This window comes from Camelus ferus, chromosome 2 (genome assembly GCF_009834535.1).
Source record: "Camelus ferus isolate YT-003-E chromosome 2, BCGSAC_Cfer_1.0, whole genome shotgun sequence".
NCBI lineage: Eukaryota > Metazoa > Chordata > Mammalia > Artiodactyla > Camelidae > Camelus > Camelus ferus.
In genome coordinates this window covers 17331678-17346156 of record NC_045697.1, presented here as the reverse complement: position 1 = coordinate 17346156, position 14479 = coordinate 17331678, and the positions used below count along the sequence as shown (strand labels likewise).

The window sequence follows — 14479 nt, the reverse complement described above, 5'->3', positions numbered from 1 at the left end:
TCTGCAGCACGTAGGATTTACTGGTCGTCTTCCTTATTATTAGCACATCGAGAGAATGAGCATGTATGTGCAGTAGTTATTAAGCATGGTATTTGGGGGAAAATGTTAAAGAGTGAGGAAGAAGTCTTGGAACTAAAACAGTTTGCTGAGCGTTTAATGCTTTGTTTTCCATTTAAAGAGTTTCTGAAGTTTTCGGGTCCTGATATAAATAGTACAAATCAGGGGCCTTACGGAGTGCTGCTTTTTCCCAGTATTTAACTCTGGTAGCTAGTTCATACTAACTTTCACAGTTACGAGAGGTTTATGTACTTTCATGAATTACCTTGCTTCAGTTACATTAAGGAAGACTTTTACTGTGATCATGTGTTATTATTTGGCTTCTTTGGAATCATTTTAAAGGGAAATTGTATGGCAAAGAGTGATTTGATACTGTATTTGATCTCGTTGTCAATTATTCCCACATTCTCTATTTGAACTGATAATTTATACATTTTTTATTGATAAGGTACTAAGAGCTTAAAAAATGTGTTGACAAAGTCCCAAGCTGTTAAGTATTTTTCTTTTCATACTGCTCTTATGACTATGGAATTGCTAAAGTGAATTAAGGAAAGTTGTATTTCAAAAAAAATGTAGTGCACGCTTTGTAACAACTTAAAAGTTTTATGTGAATTACTATTGAGGCTCTAAACAAATACTGTAGTTACATATTTTGATGACCCTTGAAATAATGACTGTTTCAGATTAATTGCCTATTTTTAAAATATTGGATTCTGCTTTTATATAGAGGTCTTGATTCAAATAACAGTTTTAAAAAAAACTTGGGACTTTATTTGCTAATCTTATGCTGGAAAACTAGGCTGAATATTCCCAGCCTTTTTGAATTTTCTTAATTCAAAGGCGGTTTAACCTTCCACCACTACTGCTATCATCAAAACCCAAGATTTCATATTTTTTATGTTTACATGTGCTTCTGCTCACCAGTGCTAATAGTGATACCCACCAGTTGGTAATCGCCACAGCACTAGGGGAAAGTTACAATAGAAATGTGGCAATAGACTGGTTAGAAAGTTGTTTTTAGGCCTACAGTGGGCAAGTATAGCTTCATAACTTTCATAGCCATTCAGTGGATTCAATGGATGGCCTTTTGAAAAATTGTATTTAGCTAAAAGGTTATTGACAGCATAATTCTAGTTATTGGTAGAGCTATTGGCACTGGTTTTTTAAATAAGTTGAGCTTTCTAGTATCTTGATGGCCTTCAGAATAGCTGTTTTGATGCCTACTTTTAGATCTAGTTAAAATAATCAGGTACTCTGTAGCTTTGAAACCCTCTTGTCTTACAGATGTGGTTAGGTGTTGATGTACCAAATCAAGGTAGTAAACAGTCCAAGATGCAGTTGGAGGCCATCCTGCCCTGCCCTATGCTCTGTGAACTGACCTAGCTAGGCCTTGTTCCTCTATCTGTGAATGCGTGACTCATCGATATGGGCGTTTGTGTTGGGCCCATACCAACCTTGTTTAGTCCCACAGTGTTTTGTTCGCCCCACGGAGGCCAAGAAAGCCGCAGATGAGGCCAAGATGAGATTTGCCCACATAGATGGAGATCATCTGACACTGCTGAATGTCTACCATGCTTTTAAACAAAGTAAGTGTAAATTAGATTGAAAGCACTCTTTTGTCTAAATGTCACTTGCAGCATATAAGATGTTTCTTCATCTCACTTTCATTTACTATCCATGACAACTGTACATTAGAAACCCAGAGGTGCTTTAGAAAAAACTCCTGACTAGCATTTAAAACAGAAGTTGCACATCTTTTCCAGAGTTGTTTACTTTTATAATCAAGGGGAAAGCACTGGAAAGCTGGGAAATACAGAGTCATAAAAATGAAATACTTGTATGAAATTTACCATGAATATTATAGAGATTTTGATACTTTTTTACTGTTTATTTTTATATATTTTGCATTTTGTATGAATAGTTTTATATCACTTACAGAATTATTACTATCTAATATTTTTACTAATAAATAGCTCTTACATAAAAATTAACTAACAAAATAGACAAATAAGCTACAAATGTGAATGATGATTCTCAGGCTGTAAGTGGTCCATAAACATGAGGTGGGAAATTAACTCTGCTTGTAGTTCAAGAAATGCATTATTATTGAGGGAGGTACCATTTTCTTACCTATAAAATTGGCAGAGGTTAAAGAAAAATAGTGTTTGGTTGTATAGGAGAGGGTTTAGTGAAATAATCGTAGACCAAAGGTGGAATATATAATTATGAAAAGCAGTAGATTTTGTTACCAAGAACATTAACAAATCCATACCCTTGGATCCAGGGATAATCTGTGAAATTTTCTTCTAGTGTTCTGTAGACAGAGATATGAATCAAGATTTTTATACCACAATTATTTGTGATAGTAAAGAAAAATGGAAACTACCTAAATGTCCACCAGTAGAAAGATGGTTTAATGATTTATGCTATAGCCACATGATGAAATATTGTTCTAGCTTTAAATCATATTTTCAGAGACTATTTAGTGACATGAAGAAACATTTTCCAGTTACTTGGAAAATGTGAAGGAGAGAAATGTGGAAATAATCACAATAGGTTCTGAAAATAGTGATTTCTGCATATCAGTAGGTTAACCTGTTGGGTGATATATAATCAAAGACTGATAGCCCTGCATCACCCTTTACTAGGAATGTGGTGTTCTCAGTCATTCTTTTAAATTTGTGGTTTCTAATGAGAATTTAGTTTACTAATTTATAATGTTGACATTCAAATTTTTCACCTGTTTTCATTTGTATCTCATTTTTATTATCATAAAAATCCTATTTACACTCTTAAAATAGTCTGTTGACTTTGGCACAGTTCTGTCGGGAATTTATTCAACTCAGGGCCCAAAGTGCTAGAGGACCAGTATGAGGAACAAAGACCTTAACAGCCAAACTGCACAAATCTGTGTCTTACACACGAACCCTGGTGTGAGTTCATCAGTTGATGAATATCAGATAAGGAAAAGGTACAGTCCTCCTCTCCCTAAGTCTCGCAAATTTGGGGCAGATAAGGGAGGTAAATGAAAAAGATGGAGAAACCAGGAGATGAAGGCTAGTATATAGTTTACTTCAGAACATTTATCCTTCTTATGTCCCAAGTATTGGTAATGCATAGCATTAAAGACTTTATTCCTGATGGGATAGGACAGTTGGAGAAATGCGCTATATTCCTGTTGTGCTGCAGACTGTATCATGTACTAGCTGATACTATGTGACCACCAGAGACATCCCCTATTACAGATTGTGATAACTGCCTTGAGAAGGAATAGATTCACATCCATCTTGGTTCTCGGAATCCTTTGATGTTATTAAGACATCGTTTTAAGTGGAAACACAGATAAAGACTTGTTTATGAAATGTAAGAATGAGTGTTCCAGACATCCTTGTAAATTATATCACTAGTTTAAACCACTAAGAGGCACATGGTTCACAATAAAACTTTTAAACACTAAGTTTCAGATGGTCTAGCTCAGAAATAATTTAAGTACACAGTACTTACTTGAAGTTCACTTTTATAACTTTTAAATTGAATTTGATATTCTTAGTATGTGTGCTACTAAAGTGAGCAAGGTATTTGATAATATTAATCTAAGCTTTTTTTTTTAATGAGAAAGACATGGCATTTTACCAAATTTTTCATCCCACCTTTTAGATATCTATTGAAAACAACCAGGTTCGTGGGTAAAATAACTCAGTACAATTAAAATAGTTTATCCAGTCATTGTTTTGTCATCCAATAGCCAAAAACCTTAGTACTGTTTCTAACTTTGAACTTTACTATAGATTTTTAGGGAAGTCTGTAACATTGCGATTAATTTATAAAATGATACGGGCTGATCCCCTTTTTGGATTATTTAGCTTATTCTTTATACTGATTTTCCTTTGTAATTACATAATATACTTATTTGGATGATTCATGCCCCCTCTTTTTTTCCCTCCCTCCATCTTTGTAGATCATGAATCGGTTCAATGGTGTTATGACAACTTCATTAACTACAGGTCCCTGATGTCAGCAGACAATGTACGCCAACAGCTATCGAGAATTATGGACAGATTTAATTTGCCTCGTCGAAGTACTGACTTTACAAGCAGGGACTATTATATTAATATAAGAAAAGCTTTGGTTACTGGGTATTTTATGCAGGTATGTGAATAATACAGAAATACATAATTAAATGTTTCCATAATAATGTTTGGTTTCTATAGCACGTTTTGGAATCCACTTAAACACAAAATTCAGTTAAAGAATGCCTATAAATATTGATCTTAAATTTTATGTCAGATTCTTGAATGAACTAATACACTAAGAAGTTTTATGTTTCTAAATTAATTTACTAAATGGTATAGTTAGTGATCCAGTTACATAGAAATCAATTTTAGAACTGCTTTTTTGATTAATGGGGGTCTTTTTTTATACTAAATGGATATATTGGCCACTTTCAGGTAGATTTTACCACCTATTTCTTCAATGTTAATTTTAACTCTTAATTTTTATAAATGTAGTAGAAAGTTTCTTTGAATCTAGATCTTAATTGGATTCACCAGAGTACTGAAAGAAGCAGTTGTCTGGGTGGATCCAGAAGTAGTTTACTTTCCTCTTTGTGTAGAAATTAGTCACTCCAGAATTCTAGTGAACAGCTGTTTTGTGCACAGTCTAATAGCGTCATCATTGGTATTTGTAACTAAGACACTTGGGTGCTAGGAAAGCCAAGCATGTCTTTTAAGTAATAAAGATGAAAAATAATTTGAAGTGTTTCATTTAGTTTTAAGTGTTTTATATTGGAGGCTAAAGTAAAAGTTTTCAGGTAAATCTAGTAAATATTTATCTTAAAAATGCAAAAATTTTCTGGTGATGAAATGGAAACAAATTAGTCCATTACCTGGGATGGGATTGAATTTCATTATCTCATATCTCCCACTTGTTTTTTCTCTCCTTTGGTTATGTCTGCTAAGTAAGATATGGCCTGCCTTCAGACCAGATGAGCTCAGTAAATAGAATGGACCTAAATGCACTGAGTCAAAATGAAAGTAGATTGGTACATTGTCTGTATTTGAAGTCAAAATAATGGTCAGAATGATTATTGTGTTATCTTATTATAAGATCTTGTGCTTATTAGAGTTAGGGTTTTCATACTTTACTCACCTTTCTTCAGACGCTTAACTGTATTTATTAATAAGTACTAGTGTAGACTAGCTTTTTTTTGGACATATTCTTGAATTTGCTTGTAGTAATTCAAAAAAGATTGACAAAGCTATATTCAGGCATGGATTTTTATTTCTCTCAAGATTAAAATGTATTAGAAATAGGGCATGCAGTATATATAGTACCTGGCACCTAGTAAATACTAAGTAAATATTTATTGAATGAAATTGAGTTTATTTTCTATTATGTTTTAATGATTATTGATTATTGCTATTATTCACACATATTCTTTATGTTACTAAAGTTCTAGAATTAGAAAGGGCATATTGTCATGTGCTTTGGTATTTGTTAGTTAAATATTAGATGAATCCCACCAATTGATATGTTTGATTATAAATAGAAGAAATGCAGGCAAGGAACTCACACACTCGTCCTCCCCCCCAGTTCTTAAGGATTTTTCTTTTTTTTGTTAGGTTACTTTTTGCTTTTCACTGCTTTTTGCTCTTTATTTTTCTATCTTATACATGAATCTTGTAGTAATTGTTCATCAACTACATAGCTGTCACCTGGTATTAAAGAACCTACTCTATAGATAGTCGAAGGCAGGAAGGACCAGATTGTATATATTGGGCTCTGTGGGCCCATTATTTCCCTGTTGAAACTGTTGAATGCTGCCTGCCATTGTAACGCAAAAGTAGCAACACTGAAATTTTAATTTCGTGTTATTTCCACTCCAGTGTCACCAAATGTTTCTGTTTTGATTTTCTTTTTCTCCCATTCATTTAAAGATGTATAAACTATTTTTAGCTGATAGGCCTTACAAATATAGGCAGTGAGTTGGATTTGGCCTGCTGTAGTTTGCAGATTCTTGCTTTTATCAGGCAGTGATAAATAAGCCATCAAATAAAAAGCAAAAGGTGAGGCTTGCTTGCTTCTAATTATATAGGTAGCTTTACGCTACTTTTGTAACTAGCATGTCAGAAGCATGGTGTTAATTTACTGGGTTTTGGTTTCAGGTGGCACACTTAGAACGAACAGGGCATTACTTAACTGTGAAAGATAACCAGGTGGTTCAGTTGCATCCCTCTACTGTCCTTGACCACAAGCCTGAATGGGTGCTTTATAATGAGTTTGTTCTTACAACGAAGAATTACATCCGGACGTGTACAGATATCAAGCCTGAATGGTAAGCTCAGTATCTTTCATTTTGTTAGCATTTTGCTTAGAATGGCATCTGAAAGGAGTCTCGTTCTTCCTTTCACTCAGGGGAACTTGGTGTTCTCATTGGCTAGGGAGTATACTCCAGTGTATAGGTGTGGGCGTTGACCTGACGGTGTGGTTATCTCTTAAAATCTCTGCTTTGCTAAGAGGATGGTGGGATTGTTGGTATGATCGTGGGCGGGATTTGGAGCCAGATACGAATTTAGAGTTGACTAACATCAGGAGTATCTTTGGAGCCAGTCTCTTGCTGTTGTGATCAAGTCTCCTGGTTCCAGAAGTCAGTCAGTCTTTATAATTTTATCTGTCCCATTATAATTAGCTCTGAACTGTTTATATGTTGGTGCTTTAGAAGCTAAGGAAGCGTAAAAATCACACCTCTTTTTTGTATCATAGCATATTAGATTCATAAGGTACCCACCCACCCCACCTACTCCCCCTTTGTCTTTTGTGTGTGTGTGTGCCAGAATCTATTCTATAACTTAATACAGGAAACATCAGCCAAGAATGGTGGGACTGAAAGCACTTACTTTTAGTTGCTGTCACTTGCTATATATTTTGAGGCTTCTTTGTTATACTGATTTATGACTTTTGACACATCAGTTGTGTAGGACATTACCATTTAACCTGAAATGATTTGTTGAGAATAAGTTGTATGGCTGAATGTTAAAACAGATTCAGTCAGTTGTATTCTGTGGAGTAGAGTATATGGTTATCAAAACTTTGAAAATGAGATGATCCAGTCATTTGAATACTCGGTGTTTCTTACACATAACCTGTAGTGCTATATAGCCTTGGAGAGGTTGGTCAAAATAGTTTTCTAGAGTGAAGAAATTGTTGATCTTATGTTAATATCTTTATATTAAATGTAAAGAAAAGGTTTTTTTTTAAGAATTTTTCTTGAGTTTTTTTTTTTTCTAAGTTTATGGAAAGTCCACTATCAGAAAATTTATAGCTTACTAGAAGCACACATTTCTAAAAGTGGTATATTTATAAGGATTAAGCATTTGTAATTTTCACATTGATTTGGGATTTGTAGGTTTGCCTTTGTCTCTCAGTATATTAATGGGTAGTACGTATCCTATTAGCAACTCCAGTACTTTAATTAAATGTTAATTTGGTAATTTCTCCCCCCCTTCTGGACAGGTTGGTGAAAATTGCCCCTCAATATTATGACATGAGCAATTTCCCACAGTGTGAAGCAAAGAGACAGTTGGACCGCATCATTGCCAAACTGCAATCCAAGGAATATTCACAGTACTGAATTCAATGCTTAGAACTGAAGTTATTCAGAGGACAGCTTTAAAGATGAATGAACTCAAAAGTTCAAGTTGTGCTCTTCACATTGGTTCAATAATGGCCTTTATTTGAAAGCTTTTTAATTTTTCTTTACAGTAAATATTCCATTCTGATTTCATAAATTAAACATTTATGCCTCCCTTTTGTGTTGACACTGTAGCTCATACTGGAAAAGTCGATCAATGTTTTGCAGTTTATTGAAAGTAGTTCTATATATAACAATGTTATAAGCATTTCTTTAGAAATGGTTGAAAATGCTTCTAAAATGTGATTATCGACCATGGTATGCATGATCGTTGTAATTGTTGACATTCCTTTTAGAAGTTGTGAAATGTTACAACTTGTGCTTATGTAGACACAATCTTCTGTCTCAGTACAGAGGCACTGACTTCAATAAAGTCTATTTATACTAATTTCAGCCACATCACTCTGATATTTTTGTTCTAGTCTCTTTAAGTATGGCTTCTTTTCCCAAGTGCGGGGCTTTTATTTTTTCCCTTAAACTGTAAATATACTGTGATTACATATTCACCATCTTCCCACAAGGGCTACTCTTCAAAGTAGTCATTAAAGCAGTGTTTTTAAGAACATAGCACTTCGATGGGTTAATCAGGATGTGATGTAATGGGATAAAGTATGTTGTTTTTACTCAGAATTGGATCCCCAAAGATAATGGAAGGATGGTTTTCTCTTCAAGTTCATTTCAGAAGACTGATAATTTATTTTGTTACCACGTTTTTGGCAGATCTTTTTGCTTTACCTAGATGTTCTAAGCACTTTAGACACTGAAACAGATGCTTGTTTGTATTAAATAGACAGTAGAAAGTGATACTATATTGTAGATCTGGGGGTCGATTTTACTAAATTCTTGGTGTTGGATGTATTGTGCAATGTACAAAGTAATAAGTAGAGTGTGTTAAAATGTGAATTTGACTTTCCACTTCCTGTGATAGGCCGTGGACAAGTTAAAACCCATTTTTAATCACAAATGAGGTGTTTGGTGTGATCCATCAAAGGGTCTTCCTTTCACTTGAAGAGTAAATACTGTACCCATTAATGTCTGGACTCCCCTCTTCAACCCTTCCCTATGTTTAAAAATATTTAAATTTTATAGGTGTACGTAGTTGTAATTTAAATATACTTTGAGGCAAATATCTAGTTTGTGATTTAATTGGACAATTTAAAAGATTTTCAGGCTACTGGGATACTTTGTAGTGTAGGTAACTTATTAAATGATACCTAGTGGTTTGAAAGAGTTTAATATGCTTCTATTAAGTGCCTGATTTTGTTCCCATGGAATAAGTTACATGCTGAAATAGTATTTTAGGTTTCATATTTATAAATTAGTTATAATTTCACCCTTTGTTAAGTATTGGCAACATTATACGCTAACATTTTTTAAGGTTAAGTCTAGGCACTTGGTCTGACTTTTCAATTAGTAATAAATTGCCTGTTAAAATTATACCACTGTATACAGTTGGTAAACCAGTGGCATGTCTTTATAATCTGACCATCTATCCAATTTTAAATAGATCTCATCGTAGTGTATATATTGTTCAATCTTGTGCTTTTTAAAATCTGGAGTTAGAACATTAGGTTTTCTTATAGAGAAACAAGTTACAGAATGGTATGTATAACGAAATTGGGTATTTATTTAGCAGTTTCAAGGAAGGGCTAGTGTTCTTTACAACTTACAAGTGATGAGTCTCCATTGGGCATGGCTGCATGGAAACACGAAGCAAACTGAGTCTTTATTCCCTATTCTCATGAGTACCCCACTTCTCCAGTTTTTTGAGGTTGGCCACAACTGACTAAAGCTGGGGTGTTACTGGCAAAGATGTGGATTTTTAAACTTGTGTTCTCCAACCCCATTATTTTACAGATTTGGAAGTTGCTTACAGTTTCCTTTGGTCACATAGGTGATTACTACTGTCAAATGGTCGCCAGTGATCTAGAGCAAGAAAGTAAATGTTAAAACTTCCTCAGTAATCTTTTCTGAAGATTTGCTGAAGAGATCTCCTTATCTCTCAGTTTAAAATAGAACTGTTTTTTGTTGTGAATACAGTCATTCTCAGTTCTGCGGAGGATTAGTTGTAGGACCCCTTGTGGATACCAGAATCTGTGGATGCTTTAGTCCCTTATGTAAAACGGCATAGTACCTCTGTATCCATAGGTTCCACATCCCTGTGGATGTGTGGTTACAGAACCTCTAGACAGATGGTGCAGACTATGTAGTATAAGGAAGGAAGGAAGACCATCAGCAAGTAGAACCTTTGCCTGTAAAGGCTGAGGGAATGAACACCACATGGTATAGGACAGTCCATAGCCAGAATCCCCAAAAAAGAAGGATTCTATGCTCAATGTTTTTATGTAGCATGTGATTTAGTCCTCAAACTTTAGGTCTGTAAGGTACTTGGAAATACTGGAATTCTCTTCTGAATAATTTTAATGGCCATATACTCTGCTCAGATGCTTTAGAGAAAACCATTACTTTTGAAGACATCTTAATAGTTCTGTTAGAAATGCTGTGCTAAATACTTTCTCTGTAACTTGAATTCTAGAGCAAAGGTAAAAGTAAGCCTGGCTGTTCTTCAGCATGGTACCATTGAGTTCCTTGAGTTAACTGTCATCTTCCTTTATTATTTAGGCTGAGTAGTCTGTCTTCCCTTCAGCCTTCCTCTTTGATACAGTTTCTAGATAGGAACATTTCCACTTTACCTCTGCTAGGTGTTCTCTGGATTGTAGTCAGTATTTTGGTCTAGACTGGTCAGAGTGCAGTGGAACTTGTATTTCCCAGGGGGCCTGGCATGCCATCGCTTCAGTTAATGCAATTTAAGATTACATTACCCTTTCATGCAACCATAGCATACTTTCGGCTTATATTAATCTTATTATAAATTTAAGGTATCTAATTATTATACGATAATTTTGAATGTGGCTTTGGGCCCAGAAAAGACCCTCACAGACCTTGGACAACATTAATCTTTGGAGACCTCACCCCACATATTTAAGGACATTTATAGCCCATTAAATAACATTTTAAAATTAAAGACATTTTACAATGTTGTGTTAATTTCTAAGTGTACATTGTAAACTGACTACAATAAAAATAAAAGAAAAAAGATTTTAAAAATTGCTTCTTAAATAATTGGGATAGGAATGTCTTAATTGTATATATTTTTTAATAGTTCCAGAATTCTTGTAGTGTGAAAATAACCTACACATTGTTCTCAAATGCACTTTTTGTAATATTGAATGTAAAAATAAAGTTGACAGATTTGGTATATATTTAAACATTGATTTGAATGTTACAGTTTCTTTTTATATTAGTGAAAGTATAGGAGGGGATTATGGTCTGGTTCCAGGCATTTTTAGAGGTGTCCTATTACTGTAACTATGCATAAAATGGCCCAGTAGATAACCATCACACAAGTAGTCACCTTGCCATCACCAGGGTTTATTGAGAACTTACTGCTGTGGTGACTTTTAATTACTTTTACTGGCATACAGTAGTTAGATTCTTGGAATTTTCCTATATGGCTTAATGTGAATTCTGTAGCTTGGACTTGATAATTGTTCATTTCTAGGGTATTTGAACTTAATCAAAGCTGCTCTCTACCCCCCTCAATTATTGGTTATATGCTGATTTCAATCCAAATCTGGGAGTTACTTATATTTGGCAAGTTTCTTAATTCTTTTTATTAACATGTGGGCATATTTTATTGTTTGAAAAGACTTTTTTGTAGAGTCTTCATTTGTAATTAATAGTAAACTGTAGTAAAGGGAACCTGATTGAGAACTCATGGTAACCATGGGAAAACTATATTTATAACTTGTTAACACTTCTCCCAGATAGAAGTTTTACTTGACTTGCTAGTGGTAGGTATTCCTTCATAGAATTTCTGTATAAATTGCTTAGTAATACCGATCATTGTTCATTTTATGAAGTACCAACTTTGGAAGGCATTGTGTGAATTTGTAAAAATTGATAATTCAGAGACTGTCTTGAGTTATCTTTTGGTTGCTGCTTAAGAATTGTGTTCGGAGATCTATAATAAAAAGCAAGATACAGTGAATGTGATAAAGATGAAAGAGCTATAGTTATCAGAAAGGAAAGGGTGGTTAAGGATTAGCCAAGTATTGAGGAAAGTGAGATAAATAAGCAGCCAAGTAAGTTAAATGATAAGTGTGAGTCATTGGAAGTGGTTAAGGGCTGGGATAAGCTCCCATCCCTAGCTCTGTGTCTTGTGACAATGCCTGATGGTATTTCAAACCAAGCTGGAAATTTGAATTTATAAGTTAAAGCCAACTATTTTAGATTTTTTTCCCTTAATTCTTAAAGCTGGATTCTGTGTGACTGTTTGCGACGTTGGGGTTAAGTAATCAGAAAGTTTTGTTTAGGAGGCTTAGTTGGATGTCAGACAAATAATTTCAACAGGCTCTAATGATTTCTTAGATGATTAACAGGATTTCAGGCCAAGAGTCATGGTTCAGAGACAGTTTTTAAAGTTCTACTTTAATTGAGGTATAATTTACGTAAAGTAAACTACCTTTTTTAGATATGCAGTTTAATGGAGTTTGACAGATTTATAGTTGTGTAATCACCACAGTCGTTACACGACATTTTCATCACCCCAGAAGGTTTTTCCCTGTCCCTTTGCACACTAATCTCCGTAGCCCACTCCAAGAGCTTGGCAAGCCCACGGACTTATGGTCGTTTTAATTTAGACTTTTCCAGAAGGTCATAAATGAAATCAAACTGGTTGTAGTTTTTTGTGTCTGGCTCCTATTGTTGGGCATGATACTCTTTAAGATTCATCTGTGTTGCATGTATCAGTATATTAAGTGTGTTAACTTAATATACTGCCATGTTTGTTTATGTATGCACCTGTTTCAAACCACTTAGAGCCATTGTTTAGAAAGGGACAGAGACCGCATAAAGTTTTCTCAAAATATTCATAGGTCAGGCAAGGACAGGCCTGCCTGATAAGGGTGACACTCAGTAATCTGCATTGGGGTTGTGGCTGTTCCCTATAGGGAGGCTCCTGTTCTTCAGCATGCCCCACCAGGCATTAGGACATTGTTGAATGAAAGAGAGGGTTTTGAAGTAGGAAAAGCCTTCAAAGTCTACTTGTTACAAGAAGTTGCATGATTAGGATTAAGATTAACATAGGAGGAATATTTTTTTAAAGAAGGGGGACCTACCTTAACCTTTTTAAGCAAAACCTGGACCTATGGCTTAAGAGGGACTGAGGTGGAGGCCAGACTTGGTGGTGTTAGCCTTGGAAATGAGAAAACTTACTTAGGAAGACTAAAGTGAAGACAGAAGGGAGGGTTAAGGCACCCCAACTCAAATACCTCTTTTTTAAGGTGAATGGGGGAATCCAACTTGATCTGAGTGCACTGGATATCTTGTTCAGGCTTGAGGGAAGGCAATAGTGTATGAAAGGAACTTGGCAAGTGGTCTGATTGTGAGTAGGCAAAGGATCGTCAGAGGGATGCCTTAGGTCACGGGCAGGTTTAGTTAGATCTTAGGTATTTGACCGTTCGCTGTGCTCAGGTTCCTCCTCTGTGATCTCTAGTTTGGGAACTGAAACCAGGGAGGAGGCTGCCCCAGGTTGAGGATGGTTATAGCAAGCATGGAGAAAAGTAGTTAAGATATGGCCATTAAAAAGAAATATATATGTATATATATAGGCAAAGCAAATGTTCTTTATACTTACGGATTAACTGAGCTCATGTATTTAGGTTTCGATGGCAGCTATAAACTCATCAAGTATCTGAATTTTCTTTACGCTTTGTTCTCGTGATTTTTGGTTAGTTGCCTTGGCGAACACATTCTATACTTGGTAATAGATGTGTTTTTGCTGAAAGGTGTCTTATTTTTTAGCTCTTAAATTTGTTCTCATATGAAAAATTGTTGGCAATTGACAAATTTTGACTTAGCCAAATCTAAGGCATGATCAGAGGCTTGCTATCAATTTTAGGGAGTAACGTTTAAAACCCTTAGTGAATGGAAATTTATTTTAATGTTTACAGAGGTGAGTGTTGTTTATTTTAGATCATATAAAGAAGTAGAATTGTTCAGATTAGATACTGGGGAATATTTCAGCTCTTTGGCACTCATGGTATTTAGTACCTAGTATTCGATTCAAAGGGAGAATTTGCCAGTGCTAACATTCTTTAAAAGGGAAACATTCCAATTTTTAAGGAATGGTAGATAAACTTGTGCAGTAAATTGAAGAAGAAATGATTAAAGTTTCATCTCTGAATTGTGACGCGTATGGCATATTACTTTAGCATGTTTGCTTTTTATTGTACAGCCTCAGTTCTGCTTAGTACAGAAACATACTGGAGACTATTTTGTAAAATATTTACTTAGAAATTCTTAAAAAAGCTATCTATGGCTGTTTTGTGTAATCATTACTTTCCAGAGTTAACTGTATTGAAATTTTTTGTAATTTAAAAAATAGTTTTCATTTTATCTTGTTAATGTTTACTTTTTTACATTTAGGAGAGGCTGGACTGATGACTTAAAGCTTTGAACACCTGATTCATTCTTCCTTGCCTTTATAGAGACAGTTAATTACCTTAGAGAAACAGGAGTTTGTACAGAAAGTGCTGATTGCTTTAGAGGTGTCTCCTTAAAGTGGTGTGATGATCAGGATCTGCTCATGTCATTTTTGGTACAAGGTATTTTGTTTGTCAGGGATAAGAAAAGTCTTTGAAGCCCTAATTTCCCCCAGTTTGTTTATTA

General features: G+C 34.8%; 1 protein-coding gene across 1 annotated transcript in view; it reads left to right on the top strand.

Annotated features, from left to right (window-relative positions):
• Positions 1–8146, top strand: part of DHX15 (DEAH-box helicase 15) — a 47391-nt gene extending 39245 nt beyond the window's left edge. Inside the window, exons 11-14 of the mRNA XM_032494972.1 lie at positions 1521–1643; positions 4016–4206; positions 6222–6391; positions 7570–8146. Coding sequence (XP_032350863.1) covers positions 1521–1643; positions 4016–4206; positions 6222–6391; positions 7570–7687 — 602 coding nt within the window. The 3' untranslated portion in view covers positions 7688–8146. The remainder of the gene's footprint in view (positions 1–1520; positions 1644–4015; positions 4207–6221; positions 6392–7569) is intronic.
• Positions 8147–14479: the final 6333 nt, after the last annotated feature.